The sequence below is a fragment of the Uloborus diversus genome, chromosome 10 (assembly GCF_026930045.1).
Source record: "Uloborus diversus isolate 005 chromosome 10, Udiv.v.3.1, whole genome shotgun sequence".
Classification (NCBI taxonomy): Eukaryota; Metazoa; Arthropoda; class Arachnida; order Araneae; family Uloboridae; genus Uloborus; species Uloborus diversus.
In genome coordinates this window covers 82,008,265-82,026,046 of record NC_072740.1, presented here as the reverse complement: position 1 = coordinate 82,026,046, position 17,782 = coordinate 82,008,265, and the positions used below count along the sequence as shown (strand labels likewise).

The 17,782-nt window shown below is 29.2% G+C and overlaps 1 protein-coding gene across 1 annotated transcript in view; it reads left to right on the top strand.

The window, feature by feature from the left end:
- LOC129231310 (acyl-protein thioesterase 2-like) overlaps nt 1–17,782 on the top strand; it is a 46,079-nt gene that overhangs the window by 17,092 nt on the left and 11,205 nt on the right. Inside the window, exons 4-5 of the mRNA XM_054865599.1 lie at nt 1,567–1,632; nt 10,397–10,515. Of these exons, the coding sequence (XP_054721574.1) occupies nt 1,567–1,632; nt 10,397–10,515 (185 nt within the window). The remainder of the gene's footprint in view (nt 1–1,566; nt 1,633–10,396; nt 10,516–17,782) is intronic.

Genomic DNA, 17,782 nt, shown 5'->3' with positions numbered 1-17,782 from the left:
TTATTAATTTTATTTCTTTGGAGCATTTAAAATTTGTTTCTACTACTGTTTGCACCATTGGTTGAGAACAATAACAATTGACGCATCCGCGATGACTTTAAACACTTGTACAACCCTGATGAGAGGGCACTGTGACCTCCCAAAAATTTTCTTATTCGGCAAATTTTGTTTGATGGTATGGCAAAAATATCATCATTCGGAAAGTTTTGTTTGACGATATGATAAAAATATCATTCGGCAAAATTTGGAGTTCCATTAGGCGAATTATCATCATTCGGGGAAATTTGGAGTTCTATCCAGCCCGTTGAGAGTTTCCACCCTGATAAAATTTGAAGTTCGGGGCACACCTGAAAAGGCCCATCATTTGGACAGTTAGGAGACTGGTTTTTAGCACCCCAGCCCCCCTTTTTATTCCAATTTTGGAAGCAATGTATTTCTAAAATGAGTGCGGCATTATCCAAACTAAACACCAATTACTTTCCCTTTTCAATGAGCTCCCAAAGAAGATGTATAACACTTTCAAATTCAGAAACAAGTTACTACAAATGAACTCTTTGATAAATTTAGAAATTGAAACAACCATCAAGTTAATTTTTTGTTTTTAATTCTAAATATTTTTTATTTTTGAAGTCGGGGGGGGGGGGGGGAGCTGCCCAACCTTGTCCCCCTCTGGATACGCCCATGCGTAGAGCTAACTATCACCATCTCTGTCAAATGAATATTGTAAAGCGCTAACTCTTTCAATCTAAACAATCTTTTACAGTTGGCAACCCCCCACTTGCGGTTATTTTTGCGTAGGTAACCTTAGTTTAATACGTTCAGAAAAAAAAGCTTTTATTTGATATATAAATAATGACTATACTTTATGAGTACATAAATGTGCACCAATAGTACCCGTTTACATGTGGCTGCGAATAGGTAGTGGCCAGGTGCGCAACTGCAACCATAACTTTTCAAGTTCTTTAGGTATATTTCTTTGAAATAGAGTATAGTATATTTTAATAATAAATGTGTCATTTTTACCCCAAAATTTCAAACAATATTAATTTGATAAAAAATACTTGCGTGCACTTCTTACTAGGCAACCTAGCCAAAACACATTGCCCCTTTCATAATGTATTATAAAAATTTGATTTTGACTTTATACTCGATGAGTGCAGAATTTTGCAGTCGGATCTTGTACTATTATTTTAATGCATTCCAAAGCTTTGGGAATAGTTTTGCTAGTAGCTGCTCAAGCACAATGCAAATCATAATATTGGAGAAGGATGTATCTATACGCCCACGACAGTAAATGCATCAGCTGAACAAGGTGTATGTAAGTTGGCGCTTGGCAGTTAGGGATTAAAAAGAAAAAAATAAATGTATTTTTATCTATCAATTAAATGTGTATTAAATGCTTCCATTATGTTATGTGCATGTTAGTTAATCACTTTAACTGTAAGAAATAAAGTAATGGCATTTCTTTGATTAAATCTTTTTTTTTTTGAAAATGAAATACTGCATAATTGTTTTTATTAAAAGTTTTCAAAATAATGTTCATTAAATACTTTTTTATGGTTTTAGACATGGATGGGCTGCTGCACTACAGATGCATAGGTTACCTCATGTCAAATACATTTGCCCAACTGCGTAAGTATTTTTCTTCTCTATATTATTATCTTTTATTCTTTACTGTGAAGGTTAATAATTTCAATGAGATAAGTAAGGTTTAGTTAAGAAATTAATTTTGTAAAAGTTGTTTATATGAGTTATTGTGTGATATATGTAAAATAATAACAATAATAAAAATATATATTGGGCTGTAGCATTTAACCTTGTAAAATTGTCTTAACTTTTATGAAGGTAATATATAACTTTGGAAAATCAGGGGCTCATATACAGAAATTAGGGAGCAGGTGGCCACATAAACTTTGCAATGAATGAGATGTACAACTTTGTTATGTTGTCAAATACAGACGTCACATGTACCTTTTGATAATGTTTTCTATCACCAACAATAATCTCTTGTATACTTCATAATAATGCCAAAAAAATGTATTATATTATTTCATAAAAAATTTGTTTTATAGTTCATGTTTTCATGAACTTCACATCCAATTCAAAACAACAATGCCATTTTTTTTTTTTACAAAATCATCTCTCTCTATGGCAATGCATTTTTTTAAGGCAAAAGTTTTTATTTTCAGTTTTCTGCTATTTTTAAAGGATATATATTGGTCATAAGATTGGTAAAAAACCCAATTTTTTAAAAAATTGAAACAAAAAAAAAAAGTTTTTGGTTCCAACCAGTTTTTTTTTTAAATTGTTGTTTTAAATTGGGTTTATTTGGTTTTAATGCTACAATTAAACCCCTCTAATGCAGAAACTAGCGGGACAATTTTTTTTTCCCCACAATGGAGGTGTCTGCAGGACAGGGGTTAAATAATGTCATTTGCCTTGGTATTGGGGAAGTAAAAATAGTCTGCATAAGAGGGGTGTCCGCACTTGAGGGGTAGCCGTTAGGAGGGGTTTTACTGTATTTGCAAGAAAAAACAATTCGATTTTCAGAAAATCATGAAGCTCAAGAATTAATTGTTAATGAATGTTAACAGGGGTCTGTCCAGAATTTTTCACAGGGTTCGTTTTTGTGAAAAATCAAATAGTTTTGTGAAAAATCAAATAATTTTGAATTTTTTTTTTTAAAATTAAATTTTAGAATTTTGAGAAGGCGCAAACTGCATCATTGACACTTAAAGTTGAGTGTTTTCCCTTTTTTCTGTTGAGAATATCATTCTTGAGTTTTTTGAGTACGGGGGGGGGGGGGGCATTACTCTCTGGGAGATGGGCACCAATCAAGTATCAATATTTATTTACCATTCTACATTGTGTTAAATAAATCTAGAAATGTTATAGTATTTAAAATAATTGTAAAAAAGAAATTCAGGCGGGGGTGGGGGGGGGTCAGCATTTAACTTTTTGAACAAAGACACTGTTAAAGAGCACAGAATTTCGTTTAAAACTTATAAACTCTGTGATTTTTACAAAAATAAAATATTTTATTTGTTTATCTCTTAACAAAGCGTACTAAACATCAAAAATTCGAAAAATCAGATTCCCATAGCGGATGCAAAGAGATCGCAATCCTCAAAAGTGAAGGCCTCAAAAGTATAAAAATGGCTTGCAAAATAAATATTTTTGATAAAATTATTTTAGAGTCCTAGGTGATAAACATGTCATTAATACCTGGACAGTTTCAGCAAAAAATAAAAAATAAACCATCGATTCAGCATTTTAATTTTTGAATCATAAAAGAAAATGGAATTCTGCTTTCAAAACTTAAAATAAGCGTTGTTGCAAAAAAAAGAGAGACTTTTCATTTATTTGCATCCTGGGGCATTCCAAGGTATTTTTGACATTATGTAGAGTCCGTAACGTTAACTTTTTTTGCCATAACTTTTTAATTTACCGTTTGATTTGCAAATTATTTTAATTTGAGCTGGTGTGTTGGTTGGTAAACATCAAAATAAAATAATATGCTAATCAAACAGTAAATTAAAAAGTTATGGCAAAAAAGGTCACGTTACGGACTCTACATAAATGTCAAAAATACCTTGGAATGCCCCTCCTAATAAAGCGAAGTTAGCTTGAAAAAAGATTAAAATATAATTCTCATATCGGATGTAAAAAGATTGCGTTTTTCAAACTGTAGGCATCTAAAGAAAAAAAAGATAAGAATTTATTTAAAGTTAATTATTCTTTTTAGCATCCAAAAATCAAACCTATATAACTTTCTCCCAAAATTACAGTTAAACATCGCACCCACAGATGCTAAGTGGCGATAAACAGTTAAACATCGCACCGTCATCACCAGACGCTAAGTGACTATAAGTTTGAAGTTGGTAACCCTATCTGAAGCGATCACATACCCCCCTCCCCACCCCTACTATCCTTTGCAGTTCTAAGTTCATTTTGCTGTACTATATTATTGTTTATTAAATCATGAGCAGGGAGAAAAGCGCTTACCACACCTATTCAGAGAAGGTTGACACTTTTTCAGAGAAGTTTACAACAACACTGCTGCATAAAACAAACAAGCAAAATTATAAACAAAACTGACTTTCAGCTGTTAATTTCTTCTAAAGAAATTAACAATAATCATTGTATTTATTGGTTGTTATTTATCGCTTGCAAGAGCATCACAAAAGTGCCGATTTTTTTTTTTTGCAAAATTAGCCAATTTTGTATAAGCTAATCCCTCTAATTTAACTTCAAAAAAGGTTCCAAACATTATCCTTTTTATGCACGGAAATGTGCTGCGCTATTTTGATTTGAGATTTGCTCTTTCAATAAACAATTTGTGAAAGATCCGTTTTTGTTTATCAGAATTTTGTGAAGGTTGATCAGAATTTTGTGAAAGGTCCATTTTGGTTGATCGGATTTTTGTGAAGGGTCCGTTAACGGACCCAAATTTCATCTGGCCAGACCCGTGGTTAAACATTCACATTTGTACCTAATTTCTTGATGATTAATGAAGTAAATAAAGAATAATATTTTGTAATTTCAATACTTCATTTGTAGAGCTTTATATATGGGACTTGTAAAAGTGTTTGAAAAGCTTTCTTTAGAGAAAGAGTACAGTGTTTGAAAAGATTTAATTATTAGAAAATTACTATACAAAAGTTATCCTTTGCCTGAGTAACCAAATCTTGTGAATTAATTTTCTTTTAAGTATAGCTTTCTTCTATAAATAAGTAAATACAGGTAAAAATAAAATAGTGTATTCCTAAGCATAATTTGTGTACATAGAATTTTTTTTTCAGTATTTGCAAATGAATCAAAATCAAAAGATCAACACATATTTTTGTTAAAGCTAAAAAAAAGTTGCAGGTTTATGTAATAATTGGCCTAATGTATCAATGGGAGGAATGGGTTTGAAGTAAAACATTGTAGATATTTTTTCTGATTTGATGTGTTTAGGGAAGCACTTTCTTTATGAAAAAAATCATTTTGATAAATCGTCTCAAATAAAAAGGCAAATTCTGATGACTTTTCTAATCCTAATTTATTTCTTGTTTTTGCTGTAATCCAAATAATGAAAATATTCTTAAGGGGTCAAAGGACCTTTACCCTTCAAAATTTTCAACTTTCTGGTAAAAATATATATTATGCATGATTTAATTCTGAACAATTTGATACCTTATTTATTACCATACGCAAAAAACTTTTCAAGTTATCGTAAAAATGCTAAAACTTTCCCCATAGCGAGTTATGTTAACAGCAGCTGTTTAAGCCTCTTTTTCTCTGGTGCCTGTTTCTTTTTTTGCATGCGTGATATCTCAGAAAGTTTCTTAATATTTCCGTAAAACTTTTCATAATGTTCTGAAATATCATGCACATAAAACAAGAAACCGGCACCTGAGAAAAAGAAGCTTAAACAGCTGCCATTAACATTAATCTCTATGGGGAAAGGTTACGCATTTTTACGATAACTTGAAATGTTTTTTGCGTATGGTAATAAATAAGGTATCAAATTGTTCGGAATTAAATCATGCATAATATATATTTTTACCAGAAAGTTAAAAATTTTGAAGGTTAAAGCCCCTTAGACCCCTTAACAAACAAATTTCAACTAAGACTTAGTCATAAAATTTAATGTTTATTTCAATGCAGTTTGTGTCCTTATATACAACTCATGAGTGTTACCCAAGGGAATGAAATATTGTTTAGGTGCAAAATATTTCTTTAGTGTAGATCAACACTTTCACCATTTATACATATTTATACTGGTAGATTTCATTTAGAATATTGGAATCTACAAAAACTCTTTGAAAGGCAAAAATTTGTATTAAATCTTTCTATAAGAGAACAACAGAGTTACACATGTTTTCTGCTTTCAAAATTTGATGCGTCATTTTTTTCTTTCTCTGACTTTATTGTGGACAAAGCAAGCCAAAAAGTGTGCATCTCATTTTATGCATATTCTGCAGCTGCTCTTGAATTTCCTTAGTTATTTTTTTCTCTCCTCATTTTTCCAGAGTTAAGAGTTAGATGTGCTGTGTATTGCATCAATTTATCTATCTTCCTGTATTTATAAATCTTACATAATCTAGTAAATTAAGTAGCAAGTTGAAGTTTTGGCTGAAGTGTATTTTTCGGGCAATTTTAAAACGTAAAAGACTAGAAAAAAAAATGACAATGTGACTGTGTTATTCAATATAAGGACCGTCATTCCAGGGTGATTTTCAAAATGATTGACGGTTTGGTGTCCTGATCTTCATTTTTATGTTGATAAAATTATTATTATTTTTTGCTGTTGCAAAAGCATATAGTAAGGCACTACTTTACACTTAATTCATTGAATTCAGTGTTTTTTTTTCCATGATCATAGATTAATGAGCCTTTTCTATTACTTTAGTTAGCTAGTAATGAAAATTTCCTTGCCCTGACTAGAAAATTCGCGTTTCTTAAATATTTTTTGTATGCTTTCAAGCAGCTTTTTAACTTTTTGTGCAGTGAAGAAGGAAGTAATATTTGTTAGTTACACACAGCTAAAATAGATTTTACTGAACTGCTCCTCTAACTGTTCAAAATTTCAATGCAGTTTGTGTCCTTATATACAACTCATGAGTGTTACCCAAGGGAATGAAATATTGTTTAGGTGCAAAATATTTCTTTAGTGTAGTTAGCAGCAGTTTTAGGAAAGCCCTATTTGTTTCGTCTTGGAATGTGTAAATCTAAAAATAGATATATTGTTTTATATTGAAACGCACAATTAAATACATGAAGAGTATTTTAATCATTTCTCATGAGTGTTACCCATTTATTATGTAATATTTTTTTAAGTATAGAAATATACAATTAGGCAGTAATGTATTTTTTGTTAAGGAAACAAGAGACCTTAATTAAATTTTCAAAAACACTGATAGAATTTTTTCTAGGGAAGAATTCTTCTATAAATCTCATGAGTGTTACTGCTCATGAGTGTTACTTTTAACAGGTAACATTTATGAGAAGGGAGTAACACTCATGATAAAAGAAACCCAAATAATGAGTAGATCCATAGTTATAGATATTGCATTACCTTTAACTCATACCTTTATCAAAGAGATATATTTTTTCCCGCACACACACACACACACACACATATATATGTGTGTGTGTTTAGCAAGTGGTGCTTTTGCCCATTGTTACTCTATATTGCATGTACTGGAGCTTAAACATTCTCTTTTAGTTCATAGTTAAAATTTTGGTCTTTTGACCATATTTAATGAATCCTCCATGGCTGATGAGTTCTGGATTCACACTTTATCTTTTCCTCTCTTATCTTTTCCTACTTAATAGCTGTTTGCATTTTTCTTTTTTATCATCATTAATTATTTATAATTTGTTTAATATTTGAAATTCTGTTTGCTTAATTATATATATATATATATATATATATATATATATATATATATATATATATATATATATATATATATATATATATATATTATAAATTTCATTTTTATTAAAAATTGAAAAGTGAACGCTCACACACAAAGCTAATGTTTGCAAAAATGAAATTTGTATGCATTGTTTAGGAAGGACTCGAAGTCTCAAGATATGGTATTCAAATAACTGCATATTATAGAAGAATTACTTCCAAAAGGCTACAATAAATAATTTAATTGTGTCTATCTCACATGAGCATTACCGTTTCTCATGAGTGTTTCTAAAATTTAGCATTTGCATTAATAAACTTTTTCTTGAATCTTTAAAGATTGGTTTCAATATTGAAATTTTTTAGCTATTCATGGTAATTGCAATGAAAACTTGTAATGTTTAATTTAATGTTTTTATTATAAACATTACCTTTTATTTAGGAAACAAAGTAACACTTATGAGAAAATTTTTTTTACTAACACTTAAAATTTCTTAAAGAAATATCTATGCTGTTTTGACTTAAAATGGTGTATTTAAAATAGTTTAGTCAAAATTTGTTAAATCATTTATTTTTAAAAAAGAAATTACAGAATGGTTTTTTATGAAGGTAACATGCATGAGAAAAAAAAGTTTTTTGGAATTTTTAAAATCTAAGCAAATGAACTCACAAATAATCACATGGTTAGAAAGCTGTAAATTGTTAGGAACTTATATCTAAAAAAGTTTTAATGTTTATAACATTAAAATTATACATTCTTATTTTTTGAGAGAGATGCATAATTAAGTTTAAAATTCATAATGAATAAAATACATTTCTGATTTCTCACTTAAAAATGCTGCTTTTTTAAATAGCAAAAAATTTTAAAATATGGAAATTTTCTATATAGTTCTTATTTATACAGTAAGGTGCATTGTATCTGGGTATACTTGTATGTATCTAGTGGTTGTCTTCATACGAAGATTTTTTCTTATTTATTAAAATTTAAAATCTTTCCAGGAATTAACTGTCCCCTCTATACAAATTTAAAAATAAGTTTACTTTATTCAAAATACAAAAAAACTCCAAACTTAAGAAGAGGTATGTATAATAAAATTCATCATTATTTTTTTTTACAAATTAGAAGAAATATAACACAGGGTGGCGACAGATCAGGGAAATCAGGGAGATCAGGGAAAAGTCAGGGAACTTTATTAATCAGGGAAATATCAGGGAATTTTGAAAAAATAACAAAAAATCAGGGAAAATTGATTTTATGAAGAAAAAAATTTTTTTGCTTTACAAAATTAAGTACTCTAATTCCCTACGTATTTTCCGTCAATTATCTGTTCAAAAAAAAAAAAAAGTAAAGTTAATGAGGTGCGATTATACACTGCCGCATATTTGTGTATCTTTTTTCCTCAACGTCAAAGTGTTGAATCTTACTTATTAACCACAGGATGAACTTCCTAAGATTGCTTCTGTGTCTGTTAGGTTGTTTATTTTACCTAGCTTGAAATTTGCTTCTGCGCTTTCAATGCTACTTAAAATAAACAACCATACAGGCAAACAGGAAGCCTTCATTAATGCCTTACGTCTTTTGCCTTTATTCCATTGTCTCGAAGTAATTAAGTACTGTAATAACGATTTCAAGAAGAAATCTTTGGTTTTTGAATTAATACTATTAAAGCTTAAAAGTTATTACATCTTTGCGTTTTTAATTGCTAAAATTGAACTTTCAATAAAAAAAAAACTTTGTTTTTTGCTGTTATACTATTTGTTGTCATCGCAGATTATAAAGGTTTTCTTTTCTTCAGACTTAAGTAATTTTTTAATTTTATAACCAAGTTGTATTCTTCTTTTATATCTATAATATGAAATTAACTAATTGCTTTTTTTTTCTTGCATTTCAAAGTTGTTTGTTACAAAAGCAATCTTAAGATTTTTTTTCCTTACATACTGAAATTAATTTGAAATAGAGTCAACTTGCGTACTTAAGTGAATATCTTTATTTTTTTTTATTGTTAAAATGCTGTATTCATTCGTTAAAACCTATGTTCTTGATTAGAGAATTAGTTATATAAGTTTAGTTATAAGATTATGTTAGGTAATTAATAGATTAGATATAATAAGATTATATTAGATTAGTTATAAGATTAGTTATATAAGAATAATTACATTACTTCTATTCTTTCACTATTACTTGTTATTCTTGCAACAATTATTATCCTGTTTGAAAACTTAGTTCAAAATAATTTCAATTACTTTTTAGTTCTATCATATATTTTTAAGAGTAATTTTCATAGTTTCTTAAAATTCTTATGCAAGTGGTTTCTGGAAGTAAAGTATTTTTTTTTATTTTTAATTTTCTATAATCTTTCCATGTATAAAAATTTAATATACCATTTCGTAGGTCCCCCCCCCCAATTTTTTTTAACCATTTTATTAAAAAAGTAGCATCTTTTTAAAATATATCTTTAGTTCAACAACTTTACACAACTTAAAACGTTTAAAATACTGCATTTTATACAAACATACAATGGATTTCAAGTAGAGCAAAGAAAGAAAACCACTATCATTGGTAACATAAATCAGGGAAATTTGGTGTACTTAATCAGGGAAAAGTCAAGTAACTTTTTTTCACAGTTCCTGTCACAGTAACAGAGGAGGAGACATCAATGTTACAGAAGGGACAAATCTGAAATGTCTTCTCTATTACAGCTTAAAAAAAAGACCTCACTGGCTGCACAGTTCATAAAGGATTCTGGGAATATTTGTTTGGAATTGATATTAGTAGTCTTAAATATATATTGCATTGTTTCATTTATTAATCTGGTTCACTTTTTTTTGTCTTCTAAATATTGCATTTGTTATGATTTTTTTTTTCTGCCCCTTAAGCTTTTAGATATGTACAAAGAGATGTATGTTAAAGTGATTTTTGTGTTAGTTGAATATTGTTTAAGCGTGGAAAAAAAAAACGTTATTTTTAATTTTCTTTTGTCTAACTTTTAGCCCATCTATCCCTGTTACCTTAAATGCTGGATATCGAATGCCTTCTTGGTTTGATTTGAAGACTTTAGATGCTGATGGTGAGGAAGATGAAGAAGGAATAAAAAAAGCTGCCAATGCAGGTTTGTTTATATATATATATATATATATATATATATATATATATATATATATATATATATATATATTATCAATTGTAACTATTACTTTTGACGTACTTATAGTACAACCATATTTTACAATTGTTTGGATTTAGTGATAGAAATGGTGTATTTTACTCTGTATGCAAACTGTTCCATAGTGACTGTTTTTAGTAAACCATGTCATTTCCCTTCTTGAAATCGATAAAAGATCTGCATAGAGAAATTTAAGAAAGAAATAATCTGAAAGTATGATTATATTCATACAAGACTTGCAATTTAACTCTATTTGTACAAAAATGGTGTGTAAATGAGCTGTTATTTGCCAAACATTTTTCATGCTACCTCACAAAACATGCAACTAATTACATGATTACATGGTTCTTGTAAGTTATTCCAAGCAAATTTTGCTGCATGCGATAGGAGTGCTTTAAAAATTGATTACATGTAGAACTAGCTGTTCCTGCTCGATAAGCGATTTTCATAAAAATATAAACACACCGACATTGCCAGATTTTATGTGTGAAATTTTGACTAAATAAAACAATTAAACTTCAAATCAGAAATTAGAGATAATATAATTGTAAGATTTACCTGGAGAAGAAGATATAAAAATCAGGGTTTATAAATGAGCACTCTATTTGTATAAAACCTGCTTTTTATAATAGGGATGCACAGGATAATGACTTTGCCGTATAATTGGATTCTGTATATCCTGCACTTTTTCATTTGCTGGAATTGGATATTCGGCTTTACAGTTGCTTTTAGTTCTCTTGCATGTTCACTAATTTTTATGTTATGTTGTTTCAAAATAATAAATCAAACGTGTTTCACAAATCATTTCCTTAAAAACATACAGTAGCTCCCAAAAGTGTTCGTACACCTACGACTTTCAATGAAATAGGACCCTATCCATTGGTTAGAATTATATTTCAGAATTGGTATTTAATTGTAGGATCTATGATAAATTTTCAACAAAACTACATGATATTTAAAAAAAAAAATATTGAAACTAATTTTTTTTTTAAATCAGAAACCAAAAAGTGCCGGAAATTTTATCTCACAAAAGTCTTTGTACACTTTAAAAAATGTTTGTATATTATTGAATAATCTAACTTTTTATTAAGTTATTATTTAGTAGAATATCATGCAATATCAAGAACACCTTTTAAACTTTTAGGAATAGATTTCATTCTTTTTTCTTTCTTTTTTTTTGCTTAATTTCTGAGTAAGTGTTCAACCACACTTTGAGTCTATTGTTTCAAGCTTTATTTGCGTTTCAAAGCCGTATTTTCCTAGTCTCCAGATATCTCTAAACATGTTACATTAAGTTCAGATCTGCAGATTGAAGGGGTATTCTCTAAATTTTAGGACAATTTTTAAGGCACTAGACGCAAATGTTGAAAACTATGTGCTTCTTATCTTGATAAAAAAAAAAAGTTGTTCCCGATAACCAAATTTTTGGCTAAGAGTTTAAAATTGTTTTTTAAAATATTTAAATGAAGAGCATGATTCCATTATTTCATCAAAAAATCCCAAACTACCAAGTCCTGATGCTAACATGCACCCTCACACAAGAACACCTTCACCATCCTGATTAATTGGTCTAACTAAGTTCTTAAGATTAAGTTCCTAATTTTTTCTTCTACTTATAGTTGTACAACAATTTAGCCAGAAATGTTGAATTCATTTTTATCTGTAAGTAAGGTGTAATTCCAAAACATTTTGAGCTCATTTATCATTGATTTTGCAATGAAATGCGCAAGCTTTCTGTTTTTCGCTCTACCAAAAAAATTTCTGCAGGAAGAGGTCCCATTTAATCCAGCTAATCAGAGAACTTGGCGAACAATTCAAAAAAAAAAAAAAAAAAAACTTTTACAGCACTCAACACTTTTACAGCACACTGTGTATTTTTCATAAATTTTTTAACTGTAAATCTCTGATCACGCTTTGGCAACCTTGCCGGTTGACCTTTTCTTACCTTGTTTTTGGTCCGATTCTTTTCTTTAAAGCATTTTATCAAGCACTTTACTATAGAATGGAATAAATTAACTATTTTAGAGACATTTAAAACCAATTTACCATTACTGTGAGGAAAAAATTCAAATTTCAAATGGTGTTTGAGGTTTTTTATGAAAACCAGCCATTTAAAAGCAATAAGCGCAATATTAAGGAATAAATAAACAAAAAGTTAAAGCCAAATGACTTTTAAGGGTCAACACAATGCAAAAATAATGAAAAAACGACACATGATAATTTTAACCATGACTTTATTCGAAAATATTTGAGTGAACGATGACTTTTGTGGCGTATTATTTCTCTCTTTGTTTTTTGACCCATTTCAAAAAGATCTGTCAATATTTTGAAAAAACTACAGGGTTTTATTTAGAATGGCATAGGAATGATGCGAAAAAATATTGAACTTCATATTCGAATTCAGTTCTTCGTTATTTTGGTTTTACTAAAAAATTTCAAATTTTACGAACACTTTTGGGGGCCACTGTATTAAATACATTTTAAAATAATTTTTAAAATCTTATATTTTAATGTAATGTGTATTCAAGTAGTAATGCATATAAAATGAGACACTAAAATATTGTAATATATTTTTCATAGGAGACAAACTTAAACAAAATATTTCTTGAAATACCCATAGTTTGAACTTAAAAATCATCGTTAGCTTACATTTTGGAGCTTTTCTGTTTTAGAAATCATTCAAGTAAGATTTTATGTGAACAATACTTGTATCAAACATTTTAGTTATATATCCATGTTTAAATGATTTCACAAAAGGAAAAAAAAAGAAAGAAAAGACCCTCAAAACTTAGTTAAACCATACTTCTTTTTTTTTTTGTTAAATAAATTATAATTATTTAATAGTTTTATAATTCATTTATCTTTATAATGAGTCATTATTGTAATTAGATTTACGTGACGTAGAAAAAAAAAGCTTCATTATAAAGTAATACATTTTCTTTTTTCCAGTTTTGTAAGTACCTGAAAAAAATTTTGCTTAATAAATAAATAAATATTGGAAGCATCGCTTCTTGTATAGCATTAATGAATATTTATATTTCTAAGATTGCGCTACCTTCATTGTTTTTCACTATATCAAAAGTGATCTAAACAATAGAGCAGGTGCATCCCCAGCAACATAAATATATATAGAAATGCTACTTAATAAGCATGTTTAAGTTCATTTTTAATTATAATTATGTCTGAAAATGAATGTTGAATAATATAGGAAAGTCTTTTTTTGAAGATCTGCGATGCTACTCTGGTTATGCAAAATACAATACTGTTTATGAACACATTTAAGTAGTTCGCCAACAGTGTAAAAAGTTACAATGATTTTAAAATGAGTGAAATTTCTGAAGAAATATGATATGTAATGCTTTCTCACTTCAAAAAAGGTAAGTACACTAGAAAAACATGGCAAAAAATTTGTGAAGTGTACAGTGAGAATGCAGTGAGTAAGCGCTGGACTTAAGAGGGGTCAAAGATGATCCTCTCTCTGGTCGGCCAGTCACTGAAAAGGCCAATGAAATATTTCATCTGGTGAAGCAGAACCGACACTCAAACTGTCAGGAGTTATCAGAGGCACTTAACCTTACCATGTAACAATTTGGAATCATCTAAAACAACAAGGCTAATCAAAGAAGCTAGATGTTTGGGTTCCCCATGCATTAACCACAAAAGAATTTGATGACCCAATCATCAACAACGTTAAATTCCGTCCTCTCCTCTCACAACTTGACCGTTTGAATGAAGCAATCATGAAAAAACAACCACAATTGGCTAACAGAAAAGGAGTTGTGTTCCATCATGATAATGCTAAACCACACTCATCTGTGATGACTCGGAACAAGTTGACGGAACTTGGTTATGAAGTTTTGATGCATTCAAAAAGGGTATAGCCTGGACCTTGCACCGTCTGATTATCATTTGTTTCGGTTTCTGCAAAACTCTCTTAATGGTAAAAAATTGGCCAACCAAACAGCCACTGAAAATCATTTGGCCACGTTTTTTGCCAGTAAACCACAGAAGCTTTACACCGATGGAATCATGAAGCTACCCAAAAAATGGCAAAAGATCATTGATAATAATGGTCAATATGTATTAGATTAAAATTGATTTTCAATATAAAAAATATTGTTTAAAAATTTACTAAAAAAATGCAGAGGCTTTCTAAATGACTCGATAATTCTGTTTTGTGTCTATATTTGCAGCGTTAATAAAAAAATTTATGAATAATGTTTATGTATTTAAAGAAATTAAATCATCTTACAGCTTGCATTATCAAAATTGTTTTCATGTGGGATACTAAACATAAAAAACGATTTAAACCAAAAAAAAAAAAAAAGAACATAAGTATTATTAATTTCTGAGTACATAATTTTGTGCTATAAATTTTTAGTTTCCAGCTTTTCCAGAGTAAAAATATACCCGTTCAGGGGGAAAAAGTTTTCCCCCTTAAATTTCTGGTTTTGTTACTTACCAGTATCATCTCTAGCAGGAAGAAGTTGAAAAAGACTCTGAAGTACACCGCCATTGTATTTCAGAGGAACAGATGTACAAATTGGTATTCTCCAAAAAAATGAAAGTCAATTTTTTAAGTTGCACAACATAATATATTTTTCTTTTTTTGTCAAAACAATTGTAAAAATGGTTTTATATAATTTGAACAACAGAAACCATTGACAACTTACATCTGAAAGTGTTAAGCAGCACTGCGTATTAGGCCAAATCCAAAAATTTTTGGCCGTTAGAAATTTCTTGTGAGTAAAATGTTACCCCTATAGCCCCACATGAACCACAAAAATGTATGGATCATTCGACGTCCAATCACCTAATTTAAATAGTCGGCCATGCCGTCATGTCTCCAATTTTCTCCGTTATTTTTTTACGAATAGATATCTGAGATAAGCTCAAATTATTTTTTTAAAGATTTTTTTAATGAAAATTACGGTTTGGGAAATTTTTCAAAAATTTGATTTTTGATAATTTTTCGGAGTCACCGTTTTGGCATGAATTCAGAAAATCTCTCTAATTTCTTTATTTTTCAACCAATTAAGCTGAATTTGGTATCAATTTCAAGCTAATACGTTTCTCTTTCAGTGTGAACGATAGAATGTATTTGGTAAATAATTGGGTGTTGCCACTCTTTATCTGAAATAGTTTTTATGCTTTTTCATTTGGGAGATTAATAAGTCATATCTCCAGAGTACCTACTATGATCTGCATAAATTTTTTTTTGTAGCATATTTAAATCATTTTCTTGCTATGTAGAAAAAAGTAGAAGGGTGTTTTTGTTGTTTTGAAATAAAAAAATAAAGTGTGTTTTGCTGAAAGTTTTCTATTGCTTTAAATCCCTTTTAAGCTTAAAAAATCTCAAAAAGGTTTCAGAATAATTAATACTGGACTGTCGAAGGATAAAAATTGATTTGTATCAATAGTTAATCGCTAAAATGTTGTTCACTTTGGAAAAGAATTGTGCAAAAACCTCAGTTTCAGAGTTAAAAAAAAAAACACATTTGATTGAAAGTTAATTAAATAAAATAAAATTAAAATATAAATTAAAAATAATAATTTGAAGAGTGGTAAAAAAAATACTTCTAATGGCAATATTTTGCTTTTTTTTCAACATTAAGAGATAAAAAAAAAAATGAAAAGTTTTCATAGCATAATTTTGTTTGGATTACGTTACACCTGACAATAATCTTCCACACTTACAATACTCATGCAGCGCAATTTTAGATTTCTCTGAAGAAGTTTATTTCTGATGATTGAAGTATATTTTGAAATCTCTTTGAAACTTATTGATAGAAATTCTGATTTTCTCATTGTTTGATATAAAAAGGAAATAGTAATTTTTTTAATTAAATGCAGTCCACCCAAGCATTCCTTCCATTTCATATTTTATAATCTCGTTCAAAGTGAAAGAAGGATGATCCGTATTGCATGAGTGTTCTAGGAATGAAAGATCATTGTCAGGTTCTATGTAATCCAAACAAGTTTTCGCTATAAAAACTTTTCAATAATAATTATTCTTTTTTTTTTCATTTAATGTCAAAAAAAAAAAAAGGCAAAATAATGCCATTAGAAATATTTTTTACACTATTCTTTAAATTATTATTAATATTTAGTACACTTTCAATCCAAAGTGTTTTTTTTTTTCGCAAACTCTGAAATGGAGGTTTTGCACAATTCTTTTCCAAAGTGAACAACTTTTTAGCGATTAACTATTGATACAAATGGAAAAAAAAGATAAAAAATTTCCACCAATATTTTTAAGACTAACAAACTGCCAAAAAAAAAAAAAAAGAGTTTCAATGCAAGCTTTATTGTAAAATTCATATGGTTCTTTCTTTATGTGCCGTAATTTTCAGAACAAATTTCCAATTTGTTCATCTCAAAAAAAGTAAGTTATGTTACCGGCTATTTCACTTTGCCCCACATTCCCCTACATGTGGGGCTATAGGGGCAAAGTTTTGTCAACACGAAATTTCGAGGTTCCTAAAAAAGTTTTTTTTAGATTCAGCCTATTACCAGTGCTAATTCACTTTCAGGCGCAAGTTGGCACGGGTTGCTGTTATACAAATTATATGAAACTTTTTTTACAATTATTTTTACATAAAAAGAAAAATATAACAGGGTGTGCAACTTGGCTTTCATTTCTTCTGGGGCACCCTAATGTACACCAACCAGCTGCAGGCAGCAAGATCAAGGCTGCCCTGGCAGCTAGTAATAAAAATAATTGTTGAACTAAAAGTATGTATGTAAGGAAAAAGTATCAATTTTATCAAGGGATTGAACTACTAAATGACATTAAGCAGTAAGTTACCGTCCCCAAGCCAGGACTAAGGTAGAACTACATGCAATATATTGCACACCTAATACAGCATTGCCACAAGTCAAAAAGTGTTGATTTTGAGTTATATACATGTCCTGGTGCATTTTTATTAGTTCTATTCAAGTGCAAGACATTTTTTAAAACCTTATTTTTTAGACGTGTCTGTCACTGCCACAAGTCAAAAATTGTCGATTTTGAGTTATATACATGTTCAGGAACATTTTTATTAGTTCTATTAAAATGCAAGACAGCTACAAAGGGGAAAAAAATATTGTCTCATTTTTGAGATGTCAGTCTGTTACTATAAGAATTTAAACTAAAGCATATTACATTTAAATTGATTTTTCTCAAAAGTAGTTTTTTCAGATGTGGCAGTGTTGTACTAGGTGTGCGATA